Source organism: Pinus tabuliformis, chromosome 6 (assembly GCF_031772625.1).
Source record: "Pinus tabuliformis cultivar Carrire ecotype Pingquan chromosome 6, CPIR1, whole genome shotgun sequence".
NCBI classification, from domain to species: domain Eukaryota; kingdom Viridiplantae; phylum Streptophyta; class Pinopsida; order Pinales; family Pinaceae; genus Pinus; species Pinus tabuliformis.
In genome coordinates, this window is record NC_142292.1 from 1,259,497,479 (window position 1) to 1,259,511,452 (window position 13,974).

A 13,974-nucleotide genomic window follows, 5' to 3' on the forward strand; every position below is an offset into this window, starting at 1 on the left:
AACTCGTAATACTACAACTCAATGGTATATATTCCGTCCGCAACCTAGCTATTTATCGCATGTTCCTAAGGGTTAAGATTTTGGAAAGACAATTTGATTTAATTCAATACCAACACATTTCCAGAAACTTAAACACATTAACCGACTCATTAGCAAACTATGTGTTAGATAGACATTTGCGACATTTATAAAAAGAGACACATCATCAATGTTGTACATATGGATCACATAACTCAACCAGAATAAAACCCCGAAAATCAAAATATATATATATAAGCTGTTTATCGTTTATACATAATGTTATGTAACCAAGACAAAAATCGGTCGCATGACCCAAAAACTCAAAATGCTAGGGGGCACCCTAGCCTAGTGATGCTCATGATAGCACGTCACGGCCTGTGCAATCATGCGTAAGAGACGAGTCCATCATCTAGGCACACCAGTAGTATGCCGCTGCAACTGTAAAGGTAACTCGTTGATCCTCACATCGGGAATGTTGAGAGTAAGGCTCTCAACCTGCTCCTGCACAACTGAAAGGGTCTCAACCACGTCAAGGTCGCGAAGAATAACCCTCCCAGCAGTCTCCCCTGCTGGGGCAGCGACTGGCGCTCTCGGGCGAACTGCTGGACGAACAGGACCAATATCTGCATGCACACATGAGTTTGATTAAAGTCTTGATAGAATAAAGCACAAGGACATTACGAATAAAAACAGTAAACAGTGATATGGTCGAAGATTTTACCAATAGCGCCCCACTGTTCGCCATCCGGCAGTACCAAGTCCGGATCACCTCGGAAATCCATGCCAACATATGGAGACTCGGAATAGACCATCTCTTGACGCTCGAACCACCTGAAGAAGGTATCAGTAAAAGAAATCTGAGGTTGACCAGCATGCCTAGACATGTGATCAACCCATCTCTGCATGCGTGGCTCGGTAGGAGAAGGCAAGTCGAGTGCGATATACTGAGGCTGCATCAGTGGTATCTTCTCCAAGGCAAAGGCAGTCAAAATAGAACCAAATCCAAAGTTCTTCAGCTTCCCGTCCTTTACCTTGGTCAACTGACTTTTCATCTGAAGAAGTACTGCATCACACCAGTTGAATATTTTCGGTTGAAGGCACTCCAAGGCGTGCTGCACATAGGATCTGTTGGCAACGTGAAGAGATGCGCTCCCGGCCATCCTACCAATAGTATACAGAATGGACCTGAGAGACCTGTCAGTAATCTCACGGATGACGACCTTGCCGTCTCTACTCGGCTGAGATCCTTCCCGACAATACTGGCGGACATAATCTCTCACAGAGTCATTCCCTCGGGCCGAACCTGACAAAGAAATGGGGGCACCCCGCCTCGACAAGCCAGTCAAGAAGTAAATGTCTACCATGGTCAAGGGGATAGATTTGCCCCTAATATGAAATACTTGGTTGATAGGATCCCAAGCATCAAGCATATACTGCAGTAGGGAGATCTGTGCTCTCATACTAGAGATACGGAAGAACTTCAGCAGACCACAGTTCCGCAGCGCGTTCACCGTGACAGGATCATGGAGGGCAATCATGTCCTCTTCTTCATGTTCTCGTTCTCGCCATGTAAGGGTCATTTTGCTCCAATAATCTCTGAAAAAACAAACATGAGAGGAGTTAGATCCTGAATTTGATGAGAAACTGGCAAAATTTTCATCAAAAACTGTGCACAAAACTATTTTTCTGTGCCCAACGCAACTAGCCAGTGTTCCACCTGCGTTGAAGGTCAAACTGCCTTCATGCAGCTTGACATTCAGCGCAGGTTTCGAGTGAACCAGCTGCGCTGATGGCAGAGCGCCCTAACAAAACCCCAGGGGCTCAGGGAAACAGGAAAACATGCACAGAATGGAAAAAGGAAACCATGAAAAGAAAGAGCTAGGGTTTAGTTCCTACCTGGTCCAAACGGTGCCGAAAATCGTCCGCAGAATCTCCCGGAATCAGCTGATGAAAATCAAGGGGGAAGAGGCACCTCCAAAGCTCCAACAAGCCAAGTTCAAATGAAATGGTAAAATGAGAGGTAAAAACACTTTTTAATTGCTTTTTACGTAGTTCAAAGCGAAATATTAGGGTTTTAATCTCGTTTTCAAGCAAATGTTATTCATTTCTAACTAGTTTGATGCAGCAATTAAGGATACAGTACTATCTTTGAAAAGGGCAAAGCTAGTCATGGTAAGAAATCAAAAAATTTGACCATGTAAATCGAGCAGTTTTAGCACACAGTTCATGTTCGTTAAAAAATAAACGCAAAATCCGAGCAGTTTTAGCGCATAGTTCATGCTCGTTAAAAAATAAACATAAGATCGAACAAATGTTTCCACCCGCGTTTAAGCTCGTTAAAAAATGAACTATCCCGGTAAATAACCACAGTGAATGTAATATCATCAGCCATTAAAGCCTTGGTCGTGTTTGCACCGTCACCTCCACTTTTCCATTGGCCGATCGTTCACCTCCATTTGATTGTTTACCCATTTTGAGGAACAGCTGCGAAGAGTGATTTCACCTAGCCATCCTTGTGACACTGCCGTGATTGGAAAATTCCAACCTGTACCTGGAATCAGCTGCTAACCCGTTTTATCACTCGTTCCTCAAAAGATGAGTCTTCTTTAAGCTCTTTTCATCTGACTCGTAAAATATGAAAAGATTGCCGAGTCCTTGGCCTTCCAGCTCGTTAAAGGGACAGGAAGTGCTATCCCTCCTCTAGATTTTAATCTTTTTGGACCTGAGGGATTATTGCACAAAAAGATCGAGCGCTTGTTTTATTCGGCTCGTTAAAACTATCGAAAACTCATCCCTTCTGTATTGTTTTATACTTTTTCGGACCTAAGGGATTAGATGACGAAAAAGGACTTTTGGAGTTAACTTTATGTACCTTTTCAGACTCTCTAAAAATGAAAAGGACCGAGTTATCTTTGTCGTTAGACTCGTTAAAATCATTAAATAGCGACAAACTTGTCTTTAGACGAGAACGAGTTTCACTATCGCTAGGCTCGTTAAAACGTAGCGATGGGCTTGCCCGAAGGGAAAGTTATAGAACAAGCATATGTTATCCTCCTTAAGCTTGACAAAAATAAAGAGGTACTAGTCAGCAATGACTGGGGAAAATTGGGAGAAACTCAAGAAAACTTTGATGGTAGCAAGTCGCTCTTGAACATGACACTTTTCCTCCGTACCACAATCGGGTTGGGTTGTTTCATTCACCGGTCACATCACCATGGTCTCGCCATACCATCCATATTTGGGGTAATGCTACTGATCCATCGCATCAGTGTCGCCATATGTTCAAGAGAAGTCGTTCAGAAAAGTCAACCGTGTCCCATCCACTGCCGTACATTATCCTTCATCCTTTCATGACCGCCACCCTGAATCATATGTCACAGATCGTTTTCACCTCCATCAAAATCATTAGCTCCGTTCCATGTCATTGATGTGGGATTCATTAAGGCCCTCCTTTGACGGATCGCTTCTTGTCGACATCAGCTCATTATCCAAGAAGTTGATCTAGGAACAACCCCTTCAGTACTTTGAAGCTTGCATGCCTCAATGGCAAGTTTCTCACTTCCGGCGACAGGTATACATCAATGACCTTCGACGAAAGATTTTGCGTGGTGTTCGACGCCAAGTCCTTTATTCACACCACGTGAATTGTACTGCAGTACCTTGAGGGTCATTATCATTATCGGTGATTCCTCTCGCGCTTGTTAACGGTTTACCTCATTGACCGGTAATCAAGCGATGTCCTTCCATGTTCGACTTCAGAACATTTCTCACATGGATCGACTTGTACTTAGAGTGAAGATCGAACGAGTTTGAAGACCCCGGATCTAGTTTCATCCATCCGGGCTGCGATATATATTCAGGAAAGATAAAGACATTGACATGTACATCATTGCAGCAGATAATCATCCTACCCAAAGGATGATAATTTCATCAAAATCATCAGTCTACCATCAGACGATTGTCTGTTCTATGTACAGGAAAATGAATTTATAAAGCTGAGCATGGGAATGCCCGCCTCAGCTAGATCATGAAAGCAATATGAAAAATAATGTATTGTATTGTATCTTATTACAGGTCTCCTCCCAGCATTGGATGAACTTCGGATCCTCTTGATAAAGCATTTCACCCGATAAACGGCCTCATACTTTAGGGGGAAACTGTTATAGACATTTTTGTGCCTTACAGCTATAAGCATGAAATGTCCATAATCTAAGGGATCCAAAGTCCCTAAACATGTTGTTCCTACCCCTAGAGGAACAAGGCTAACAAACCACAGCAATTCACAGAAGTTCTCCACCAGAAACTGCTAAAAAACAAGTCAATTCAGGATCAATTCAGTGGCTCCACTAGCTGTCTGCGCTGAATGTCAAAGTCAACACTGGCTACCTGCACTGCAACGCAGGTAGAAGCACTACCAGGGTGCGCTGAGCGAGAGTTGACAAATGGCAAGTTCATTCCAAGAGGTGTCAAGACCAAGGAAGCTTCCAGAATCTTCCTCAATGACACTTGCCTCAGTGAATTCGACTATGATGAGCAAGAGGCTCTTAATCTCCAAGTGGAAGCAAGAACCTCCAAGTGGAATCAAAAACTGACAGAGGGAGAGGACACTAGTCAGATCTCAATCTGACTCATCCTCTCTCCAAACATCTATATATGGATCTCTACTCCATGAGATCTGGGGGCTGGAATTTTGTGATTGCAAAGAATTGCTGTTGGTTTGAGATTGGAATCATTGGGTGCTTAATGCTTTAAAGGGGGTGAAGATAGGAATTCCATTTGCTGGGAAGGAGATGCTGGATTGGAGCCCTCTGGGTTGTATCTCTTCCCGAACCTTGTTATTCATTAATAAAGCTATCTTGGTTTCTCCTATATACTGATGTATCTTTGATGTATGATTGCAACAGTGTAAACTTTGAAACGAGAACTGCTACTGTTACCCGTTTTGTAGAGATAGCAAAAAAGTGACCCGATTTTGAAAAGGGGTGATGCAGAACACACATGTTTTTTTTAAAGCATAGTTTTTGAAACTTTAATTTTTTTTATGTACATTGCGTTTTAGAATGGTAGTGATTTTCATGCTGATTTAAAAAAGTGGTTATTCTGCATCAGACCCTTTTTTTAAAAAACCTATTTTTTGACTTTAAATTTTTCTAACATATGCAATGTAAATAATTATTTCGTAAATTTAATAATTTTGGAAGTGGTCTTCTTCTTCATATTTTCTAGTTTTTATTTTAATTTTTATTTTTTTTGTAGTGGGGTTTTTATTGATTTGCATATTTAAAGAAGAAGGTCGATATTTTGCATTTTCGATATACTACATATTTATACATCGTTAATTAAATTTTCAATCCAAATGAAATAATTGTCTCTAAAAAAAATATAAAAATATATGTAAAAAAGACAAATAAAAAATAAAAAATGTTAAAAAGAAATTATCTCACAAACCATAAAAGAATTTGGAAAAGAAAAAAAAAATTAAAAAAATACATATATATATATATATAAAATTAAGTAAGTAAATATTGAGAAATTAAAAAAAAAAACATTAGCAAAAACTAGGGAAAAGAAAAAAAAAAATTAAAAACAAACTAGTTTAAAAAAAAGAAATAGAAAAATAACGAAAAAATTAGAAAAATGGTAAAATTAATATTAAAAAAAATACAAAATGTAAAAAAAAAAAAATCTCACAAACCATCAAAAACTTTGGAGAAAAAAAAGAAAATTAAAAAAATATATATTTATAAAATTAAGTAAATAAAAATAGAGAAATTAAAAAAAACATTAGCAAAAACTAGGTAAAAAATTAAAAACAAACTAGTTTAAAAAAAAAAATACAAAATTAACGGAAAATAATTAAAAAAACTGGTAAAATTAATATAAAAAAAAACACAAAAACAAATTTAAATTATAAAAAAAAACCCCAAAAAGTGCTTATTTTTTATTAAAAAAAAAAATGCAATTATTTTTATTAAACATATATATTTTATTTAAAAATAAATAAATAATTTTTTTTTTTTAAACAATCTTTGTTTTTATTAAAAACAAAAAATAAAAAAAAATTTAAACAATTTTTATTTGAAACAAAAAAAACAATTTAAAACGATTTTTATTTTTTTTTATTTTTATTTTTATTTTTATTTTTTTTTAATGTGAAAAAAATATATTAAATTTTATTAAAAATTAAGTTATTAAAAAAAATTAACAAATAATTTTAATAAAAATTAAATTTTAATTTTTTTTTTTAAATTTTTGCGCCACCCTCGGGCCGCTCGGGGGTGGCGCGGCCGGGGGCGCACGTAAATTTTTTCTTTCATTTTATTTTTTATAAAATGAAAGTTTAAAAAAAATTAAAATTTAATTCTTATTAAAAAATTTTGTTAAATTTTTTTAATAGTTTAATTTTTAATAAAATTTAATATATATTTTTTTTAATTAAAAAAAAAAATCGTTTAAAAAAAATACAAACATTAATTTTTTTTTTTTTTAATTAAAATTATTTGATAAGTGTTTTTAATAATTTAATTCTTATTATAATGATTTAAAATTTAAGTTTTATTAAAATTGTTTATTAAATTAAAATTTAATAATTTTTATTAAAAATTTTTAATGATTTTTTTTGGTTTGTTTTTAAATAAGTAATGAAAATTTAATAAAAAAAAAATTATTTTTATTTTTAAAAATCAAAAACATATTTTTTTTAAAGTTTAGAATGTTTTTTAATTTTATTTTATTTTATTTAATTGGAAAAGACATATGCTTTTAAAATTTTGATTTTTTTTTTTTTTTTTTTTTTTTGACGATAGGAATCGATCGAGCTCTGCGCGCTTCCCTGCCATGGCAGCTTCTTGACCATCCCTCTGCCCCGCGCCTTGCATCCTAGCTGCGAGGCTCTGCGCCCTCTGCGGCCGGGCCTCCTGCCTTCCGTGCTCGCTCTCCCCTTTTCCCTGTTCCCCGTGTCTTCTGCCCTTCTCTTAACCCCCCCTGCCTCTCTTGATCCCGCCCTTGTTCCGCTTCGCTTCTGCGCCTAGCAGCGCTGCTGCTAGGTCGCTCTGGCTTTTTATAAATCCCCGACCATGGCGGCCTCGGGCCCAGCAGGACCGGATCCGGATGAACTAATGAAATCCTTCGCTTCCCTCACTCAGGAGAACTCTTCGGAAAGGATCAGGCCTGTTACTTCTCGCTTCGTTAAAAAAATGGATGAGATCCCAGAAATCCCGCTCCCCCCTGCCCTTCCCAGGAGAGCGGCGGTGGCTCTAGCCGATAGAGGCTTAGTCGGTCAGTTCACGGGTTTATGGCCCTCCCCTCGCACCGTTCAGCGATGGGTGGAAAGAAACTGGAACTCAATCGTTCAAGGCAAAATTGCGATTCGCTTCTGCGGAAGAGGGTTCTTCACCTTCCTCTTCGAAACAGTGGAAGATCGAAACCTAATCTTCAGGAATGGCCCTTACTTCATGGACACAAGAGGCCTCTATCTGAACAGGTGGACCCCTGATTTCGACCCGGAGATGGACGTCCCCAACGCTGTTCCCGTTTGGGTTCGGCTCCCGCATCTGCCCCTTCATTGCTGGGGAGATGAGTCAGTGAAAGCAATTGGAAATGGAATAGGGAAGTATATTGACAGATCGGAACCCAAGGAGAACATGCATGCTTGTGCAAGAATTTGTGTAGAAGTGGATCTAGGAAAGGGACTACCAGAAGCCATCAAGATCAGAGTCGACCAATGGACGCACCTTCAGCAAGTTGATTACGAACAGCTTCCTTTCAAGTGCAAGGTATGTCATGAGTATGGACATTTCGCCAATAGATGTAGTAAAGCTAATGCAAATGTATCTGATTCTAACCCTGAAGCAGCAGAGGAAGCCTGGGAAACTGTCAAAAAGAAGAGGCCCAACCCCCCACACGGAAACAACAAAAACCCTATAGTCTCCCCCCTCCCCCCTTCTCCGTCAGGCCCGACTATTCCTTCATCTTCCAACCAATTCGAAACCCTATCCGAGGTTGACCCTCCTTCCCCCCCCCCCATCCCCGAGAGCCCCCCCTGTTATCCCCGCCTCCCCCCCGCCTTCCTCCCCCACGCCTACCTCCCCTCCCCACACAGTAGAGAGAATATTAACCCGGAACAAATCCAAGGAAAGCAACACATCTGTAGAACCACCAAGAAAAGTCGGAAGGAAATCAAATAAGGAGATAAGAGACGAGACGGCAGCAAAAGAAATGACAACAGGGATTCAACAACCAATGGACACCTATCTGGACAAGACGAAGGGAAATGGAGAGAAAGGGAAAGAGAAAGGAGGTTCCCACATCAAGACAAATAAGTGATGAATCTGGTCTCTTGGAACTGTAGGGGGATGGGCTCCTCCCTCAAGGTCAATGCAGTCCGCGATCTTCTTAAATCAGAACACCCAGACATCCTCCTCCTCCAGGAGACCAAAATCAGTGAGCAGGACTTCAAGAACTACCTAAAGAATAGCAGAACCTATGAAGGAATTGCAGTAAGCGCATCTGGCGCCTCAGGTGGTATAGGGACCATCTGGGACAAACAAAAATGGAACCTTTTAAATCAAAGGCAAAGTAGCCGGTGGATCCGTTCAGATATCCAAAACACAGCAAGGACAGAAGACTACACTATCTATAATGTCTACGCCCCTCCTCACTTCCGGGACAAGGATGCTTGCTGGAAGTCAATTGCGGCAGACCTCCAGGGGACGCAAGGACGAAGCATTTTCCTAGGGGGGGACCTGAATCTAATAAGAAATGCTGAAGAAAAGATGGGGGGAAACTTCTTGGCAGATTCCTCAAGGGAAGCCCTTGAAGAAATCATTCTAAATCACAATTTAGTGGACTTCCCTCCGCATAATGGGCGCTTTACCTGGTCCAACAAGAGAGCAGGTCGAAACAACATCAAGGAAAGATTGGATCGCATCTTGGTCCAAGATAGAATAGTGGCTAAATTTGCATGCATTAAAAGCCTCATTATCCAAGGATACTTCTCAGACCGCAAGCCTGTAGCACTAAAATTGGACAAAGGAGCAAACTTAGGACCGCTTCCATTCAGATACAACAAAGCGTGGGATAACCAGGAAGATTTTCGTGCTCTGATTAAAGAACAGTGGTCAACTGAGATTAGAGGATCCCTGCACTATGTCTGGGAATCCAAAATAAAGATCCTGCGTGGGGCCATAAAACAATGGGCTAAAACTAAGGCAATAGAAGAGAATATAAATAAATCAGCACTCCAAGACAAGCTCACACAGTGGAACCAAGAGAAAGACAGCAGACAAGATACGGAAGAGGAGCAGATCAAAGAGATGGAACTCCAAAAGGAACTGTACAAGCTGAACAGAAAAGAGGAAGAGGAACAAAGGCAAAAGTCAAGGTGTTTATGGCTCAAGTCGGGAGATAGGAACACCTCCTTCTTTCACAACAATCTGAAAATGAGGAGAGCAGGTAACAATATCGACAAAATAACAGTGGATGGTGTAGAAATAAAAGAGCAAAAGGAAATTATGGAAGCTGCGTCCGCTCATTTCCAAGAACTCCTCACCGCGGACCAGCAAGGCAGTGATAGCATGGAAATCCTTGACACGATGGACTGCACAATCTCTGATGACCAAAACTCTGAGCTGGACAAAGAGATTACTGAAGAAGAGATAGAGCAAACAATCCGCAACATGGCCTCAGAAAAGGCCCCGGGACCCGATGGTTTCACTGTGGACTTCTACAAGACACATTGGGACATCATAAAAAAGGATTATATCAGAGCAGTAAGAAATTTCTTCCAAAAAGGCAAAATGGGCGGGGGAATGAAATCCTCCTTCCTAGCTCTAATCCCCAAAGATCCCAACCCTCTCTCCTTTAATCGTTTTCGCCCTATCTCCCTTTGTAATGTCTCCTACAAAATCATAACCAAGATCCTTGCTAACAGGCTCAAATCTATTCTCCCTTCTCTCATCTCTGAGAATCAAGGGGGTTTTGTACCGAGGAGGCAAATTGCCGACAATGTAATTCTCATTCAAGAGGCTATTCAAAGCAGTATCACTAGGAAAGAAAAGGGTATGATAATGAAGTTGGACATGGCCAATGCTTTCGACCGAGTAAACCACTCTTTTCTTCAGGCTGTCCTTAAAAAGATGGGCATATCCGAGCTCTTTATAAGCAGGGTGTGGGAATGTATTTCGGGCAATTGGACAGCCCCCCTCATCAATGGAAGACCCATCAAAGCTTTCAAAAGCTCAAGGGGCCTGAGGCAAGGGTGCCCGCTCTCTCCCTTTCTCTACATCCTCATGGCGGAAGCACTAAGCTCGAAGCTGGAAAATTTGAGGAGGAAAAAAGAAATAACAGGGATTGAAATTGTCAGAGGATCGAAAGGAATTAATCACTCTCTGTTTGCGGATGATACCCTCCTCATAGGAGGTGCCTCTTGCATAATGGCGAGAAGATTCAAAAAAGTCTTGGACCTCTTCCTTCTTGCCTCTGGTGGCAAACTCAATAATAATAAATGCATGATATACGCCTGGAACGTTCCAAATCATATCTTACAGCGCATATCCCTCATCATGGAAATTCCAGCTCAGTTAAATTGGTCACATTTCATGTATCTGGGGCTCCCCCTGGCAAAAGAGACAATCAAATCAGGGATTTGGGTCAAGATCATCGAAAAACTCAGAGGCAAATTGCAAAGTTGGGGAGTGCACTGGTTAAACTTAGCAGGCAGATCGATACTAATCAAGTCCATCCTCGCTTCTCTCCCCATCTATCAGTTTGCTATCGCTCTAGCTCCGGCAAGCATCCATAAACATATGGAGTTAATAATCCGAAGCTTCCTGTGGCAAGGAGGCAAGCAGAATACTAAGAAGTTCAGTTTGGTCAAGTGGGATAAAGTGATCCTTCCAGTGGAAAAGGGCGGGCTAGGAATAAGGGTTCCTAGGCTTGCAAATATAGCATTGGGCTTCAAACTTATCTGGCGGATTCTTAATGAAAAAGAAGCATGGTGGACTACCATAATAAAGAAAAAATACCTGAACGGCCCAAATAGCAACATCCTATCAGAAAACATTATAGAAAGACAAGGCACTCCAACCTGGAACCTTATCAAGAAATCGCTCCCCCTATGCAAACCCTTCATCTCTAGAGCTCCTGGGAATGGCAGCGAGATAAGTATCTGGAGAGATAGAATTATGGGGTCAAAGGCCAGAGAAACACTTCGTCATATGTTTCCCCTACAACGGTGGATGGCTGATTCGAATTACAATTCTCTCTCCGACATCTCTTTATGGGATCATGACTGCTGGGCTGGTTGGTCCCTTCCCAATCTCCCCATGGACTTAGCCAAGCTTTGGGACGAGCTCAAAAGCTCCCTCAGTGGCTCAGCCCCCATCAACAGAGGAAAAGAAGATAAGTTCGTTTGGGACCCTAATGGGGGCAAGTACTCAGTCAAAGAAGGTTACAAAGCCCTCCAGGACATCTCAGTGGTAAACAATTGGTCTCTGTACAAAGCTGCATGGCGCCCTGAATGCCTCCCCAAGGTCAAATTATTCAATTGGACTCTTCTTCACGGCAAAATCCTAACTGCTGAGAACCTCAGAAAGCGAGGTATCCAGGGGCCTTCTATGTGTTGTTTGTGTAGGTTAGCAGAAGAAACCATCACTCATCTCTTCGTTGAGTGCCCGATTTCCAAAGCTTGTTGGCATCTCCTCTCTGGTACTATCTCTTCAGAAGCCCTCCCCCCTCAGGTCTCGACCCTCCATAAAAACTGGGACAAAAGACTCCATCAACCCAAAAAAGGCAATCACATAGTGCATAGGATTTGGAACAGCATCCCTGCTAATCTGAGTTGGCAAATCTGGATTGCACGTAATAAGTGCATTTTCAATAATGAAAAGCCTACCATTACAGGCATTGTGGCTAAATCTATTGCCCTCATTGCTGAGACTTTCGAAGCAATAGGGGTTTCTCAGAAAGACATGGAGGTCGAGGATGAGAGGCTCAAGGAATGGCTGGGAAAATTCAACCTTATACCAAGTCCATGCGCTGGCATCAGAGAAAGGAAGGGCAGCCATAATTGGAAGCTTCGTGGCACCGAAGAGGAAACTAGTAATTGGATAAGAAATCAAAAAAGGCCTATCTTGTATTTCGATGGGGCCTCAAAAAAGAACCCGGGTCAAGCTGGGGCTGGTGGGATCATAAAGGACTCGCAGGGGAACACTATGGTATCCTTTGAATGGGGATTAGGCCAAATGTCCAACAACAAAGCAGAGGCTTATGGTCTCCTTTTGGGCTCTCTCATCTCAAAGAATCTCGGCCTTCAGAACCTACTCATCCTAGGAGATTCAGCTATAATAATCGCTGCCATGAGCACAGGGAGGGAATTCAAACAACTGGCCCTCAACAACATCAAGAATCGAATCATGGAGAATGTTAGACCGTTAGGAGAAGTTACTTTCAAACATATCCTCAGGAAATTCAATAAGGACGCAGACCAGCAAGCAAATCAAGCGGTCAGAAGGAGTCTCGGTCAGGTTAGGGAGAATAATTCAGTCTATGTCAGGGAGATCCCGTAACCATAAGCTCACCGCTGTCCCTTACCAAGGGAGAAGTCATATCAGGCACCCAAGCCATCTTTTCGTATCTCTCCCAATATCTCAAAGCGACACAAACTGGCTCAATGACAGATCTTCTCGATCTCGGGCCTCAAAATCAATCAGCGCCCCCAGAGCACGCGTGATCCATCGTCCCTCCAAGGCAGGCTTTCTCTGCATCTTCAGCAAAGCCCATACTTCTCGTACTCAGATGGACAAAAGGGTAACCATGGCCCTTGACCGTGTTCTTCCTAACCCCGGGCATACTCAGTCCCGCTCCACCCGAGCTAGGGACCTCCCTTCACCTACAAATAGTGGACAGCATCTCAACTCTTCCTCAGTCAGTGATCGAGCCTTAACAGCCCTCTCAAATTCTCGGTGCAGTGCGGAAGCTCGCTCTTCTTCAAGGATTCTAGTCATCCGTCCTGATCTCGGGGTAAGATAGTTCCAGTTTCATTCGATTCTGTTTTTATTTAACAGTGGTTTTTGCTCCAACAGCAGGGACCTCCCGAAGTTTGAGAGGCCCTCTCGTCTTCTCCTATATCAACAGCTCCTCAGCGCTCCCGCGCCCTCCAAGGCTGTCTCAGGCTCCCTCTTCAACAGCACGCGTTCAGCTCTCATTCCTCAGGTCATTCTAATGGAGGGACAGCAAGGTCAGTCCTCAAAACAGGCCCAGAACAGAGATCCATTGGGGAACATTTTCAATAACAAAGAATGTAATATGTGCATGGCTCATACCATTATGATCAACAGTCTGAAAGCTCAGGTGAAGGAATTAACAGAGGACTACCATGCGGATAGGAATTCCAAAAGAAAGAAGCTGGAAAAAAGAAAAAGGGAGATTGAAGACTTAAAAGATCGCTGTATCCACATGGAGGCGGTTATAGATCATCTGCGTACCCTCACTGAGAGCCAACAGGCAGAAAATTCGACTAGAGCCAGCGCCCGGAAGGAAGACTCGGTCACACAACACTACCCTTGATTTCATGCATTGCAAATTTGCTTGGTTAGGAGGTTCCTATGTAAGGCAGTATAGCCGCTTGTTTTCTGTATTGTGTTCAACTAAGAGAAACTACGAGGATAATGGGTCTGCGTACCCGATTTTGTGCCTCAGTTCTCATACTCTCCCTCACTATGTAATAGCTCTTTTCTCAGAAAGTTTTTCTAATATATGAGTATCCGACATTGTTAAAAAAAAAAAAAAAAAAAAATTGATTTTTTTTTTGTTTTTTTTTTTTTTAATATTTTGAGCTTATTTTTGTCTTTTTTGTTTTTTCTAAATGCTTTTAATAGTAATTTTATTAGTTTTTTTTTTTTATTTTTTTTTTGTTAATTTTGTTATTTTGTTTAATCTAGTTTGTTTTTAATT

At 41.1% G+C, this 13,974-nt stretch overlaps 1 protein-coding gene across 1 annotated transcript; it reads left to right on the forward strand.

The window, feature by feature from the left end:
- Positions 1-7,097: 7,097 nt before the first annotated feature.
- LOC149263239 (uncharacterized) lies at positions 7,098-13,587 on the forward strand. The gene is made up of 3 exons (XM_089387037.1): positions 7,098-7,909; positions 8,372-12,583; positions 13,086-13,587. Exons 1-3 carry the CDS (start codon positions 7,098-7,100, stop codon positions 13,585-13,587), a joined length of 5,526 nt encoding a protein of 1,841 aa, XP_089243163.1.
- The last annotated feature ends 387 nt before the right edge of the window (positions 13,588-13,974 follow it).

Excerpts from the sequence above, each read along its gene's own strand:
- LOC149263239 (XM_089387037.1), top strand. The coding sequence starts at position 7,098 with ATGGCGGCCTCGGGCCCAGCAGGACCGGATCCGGATGAACTAATGAAA. Across the intron at positions 7,910-8,371 it reads GAAACTGTCAAAAAGAAGAG|GGGGATGGGCTCCTCCCTCA; the intron begins GCCCAACCCCCC and ends TTGGAACTGTAG. Across the intron at positions 12,584-13,085 it reads GTCTATGTCAGGGAGATCCC|TGGTTTTTGCTCCAACAGCA; the intron begins GTAACCATAAGC and ends TTTATTTAACAG.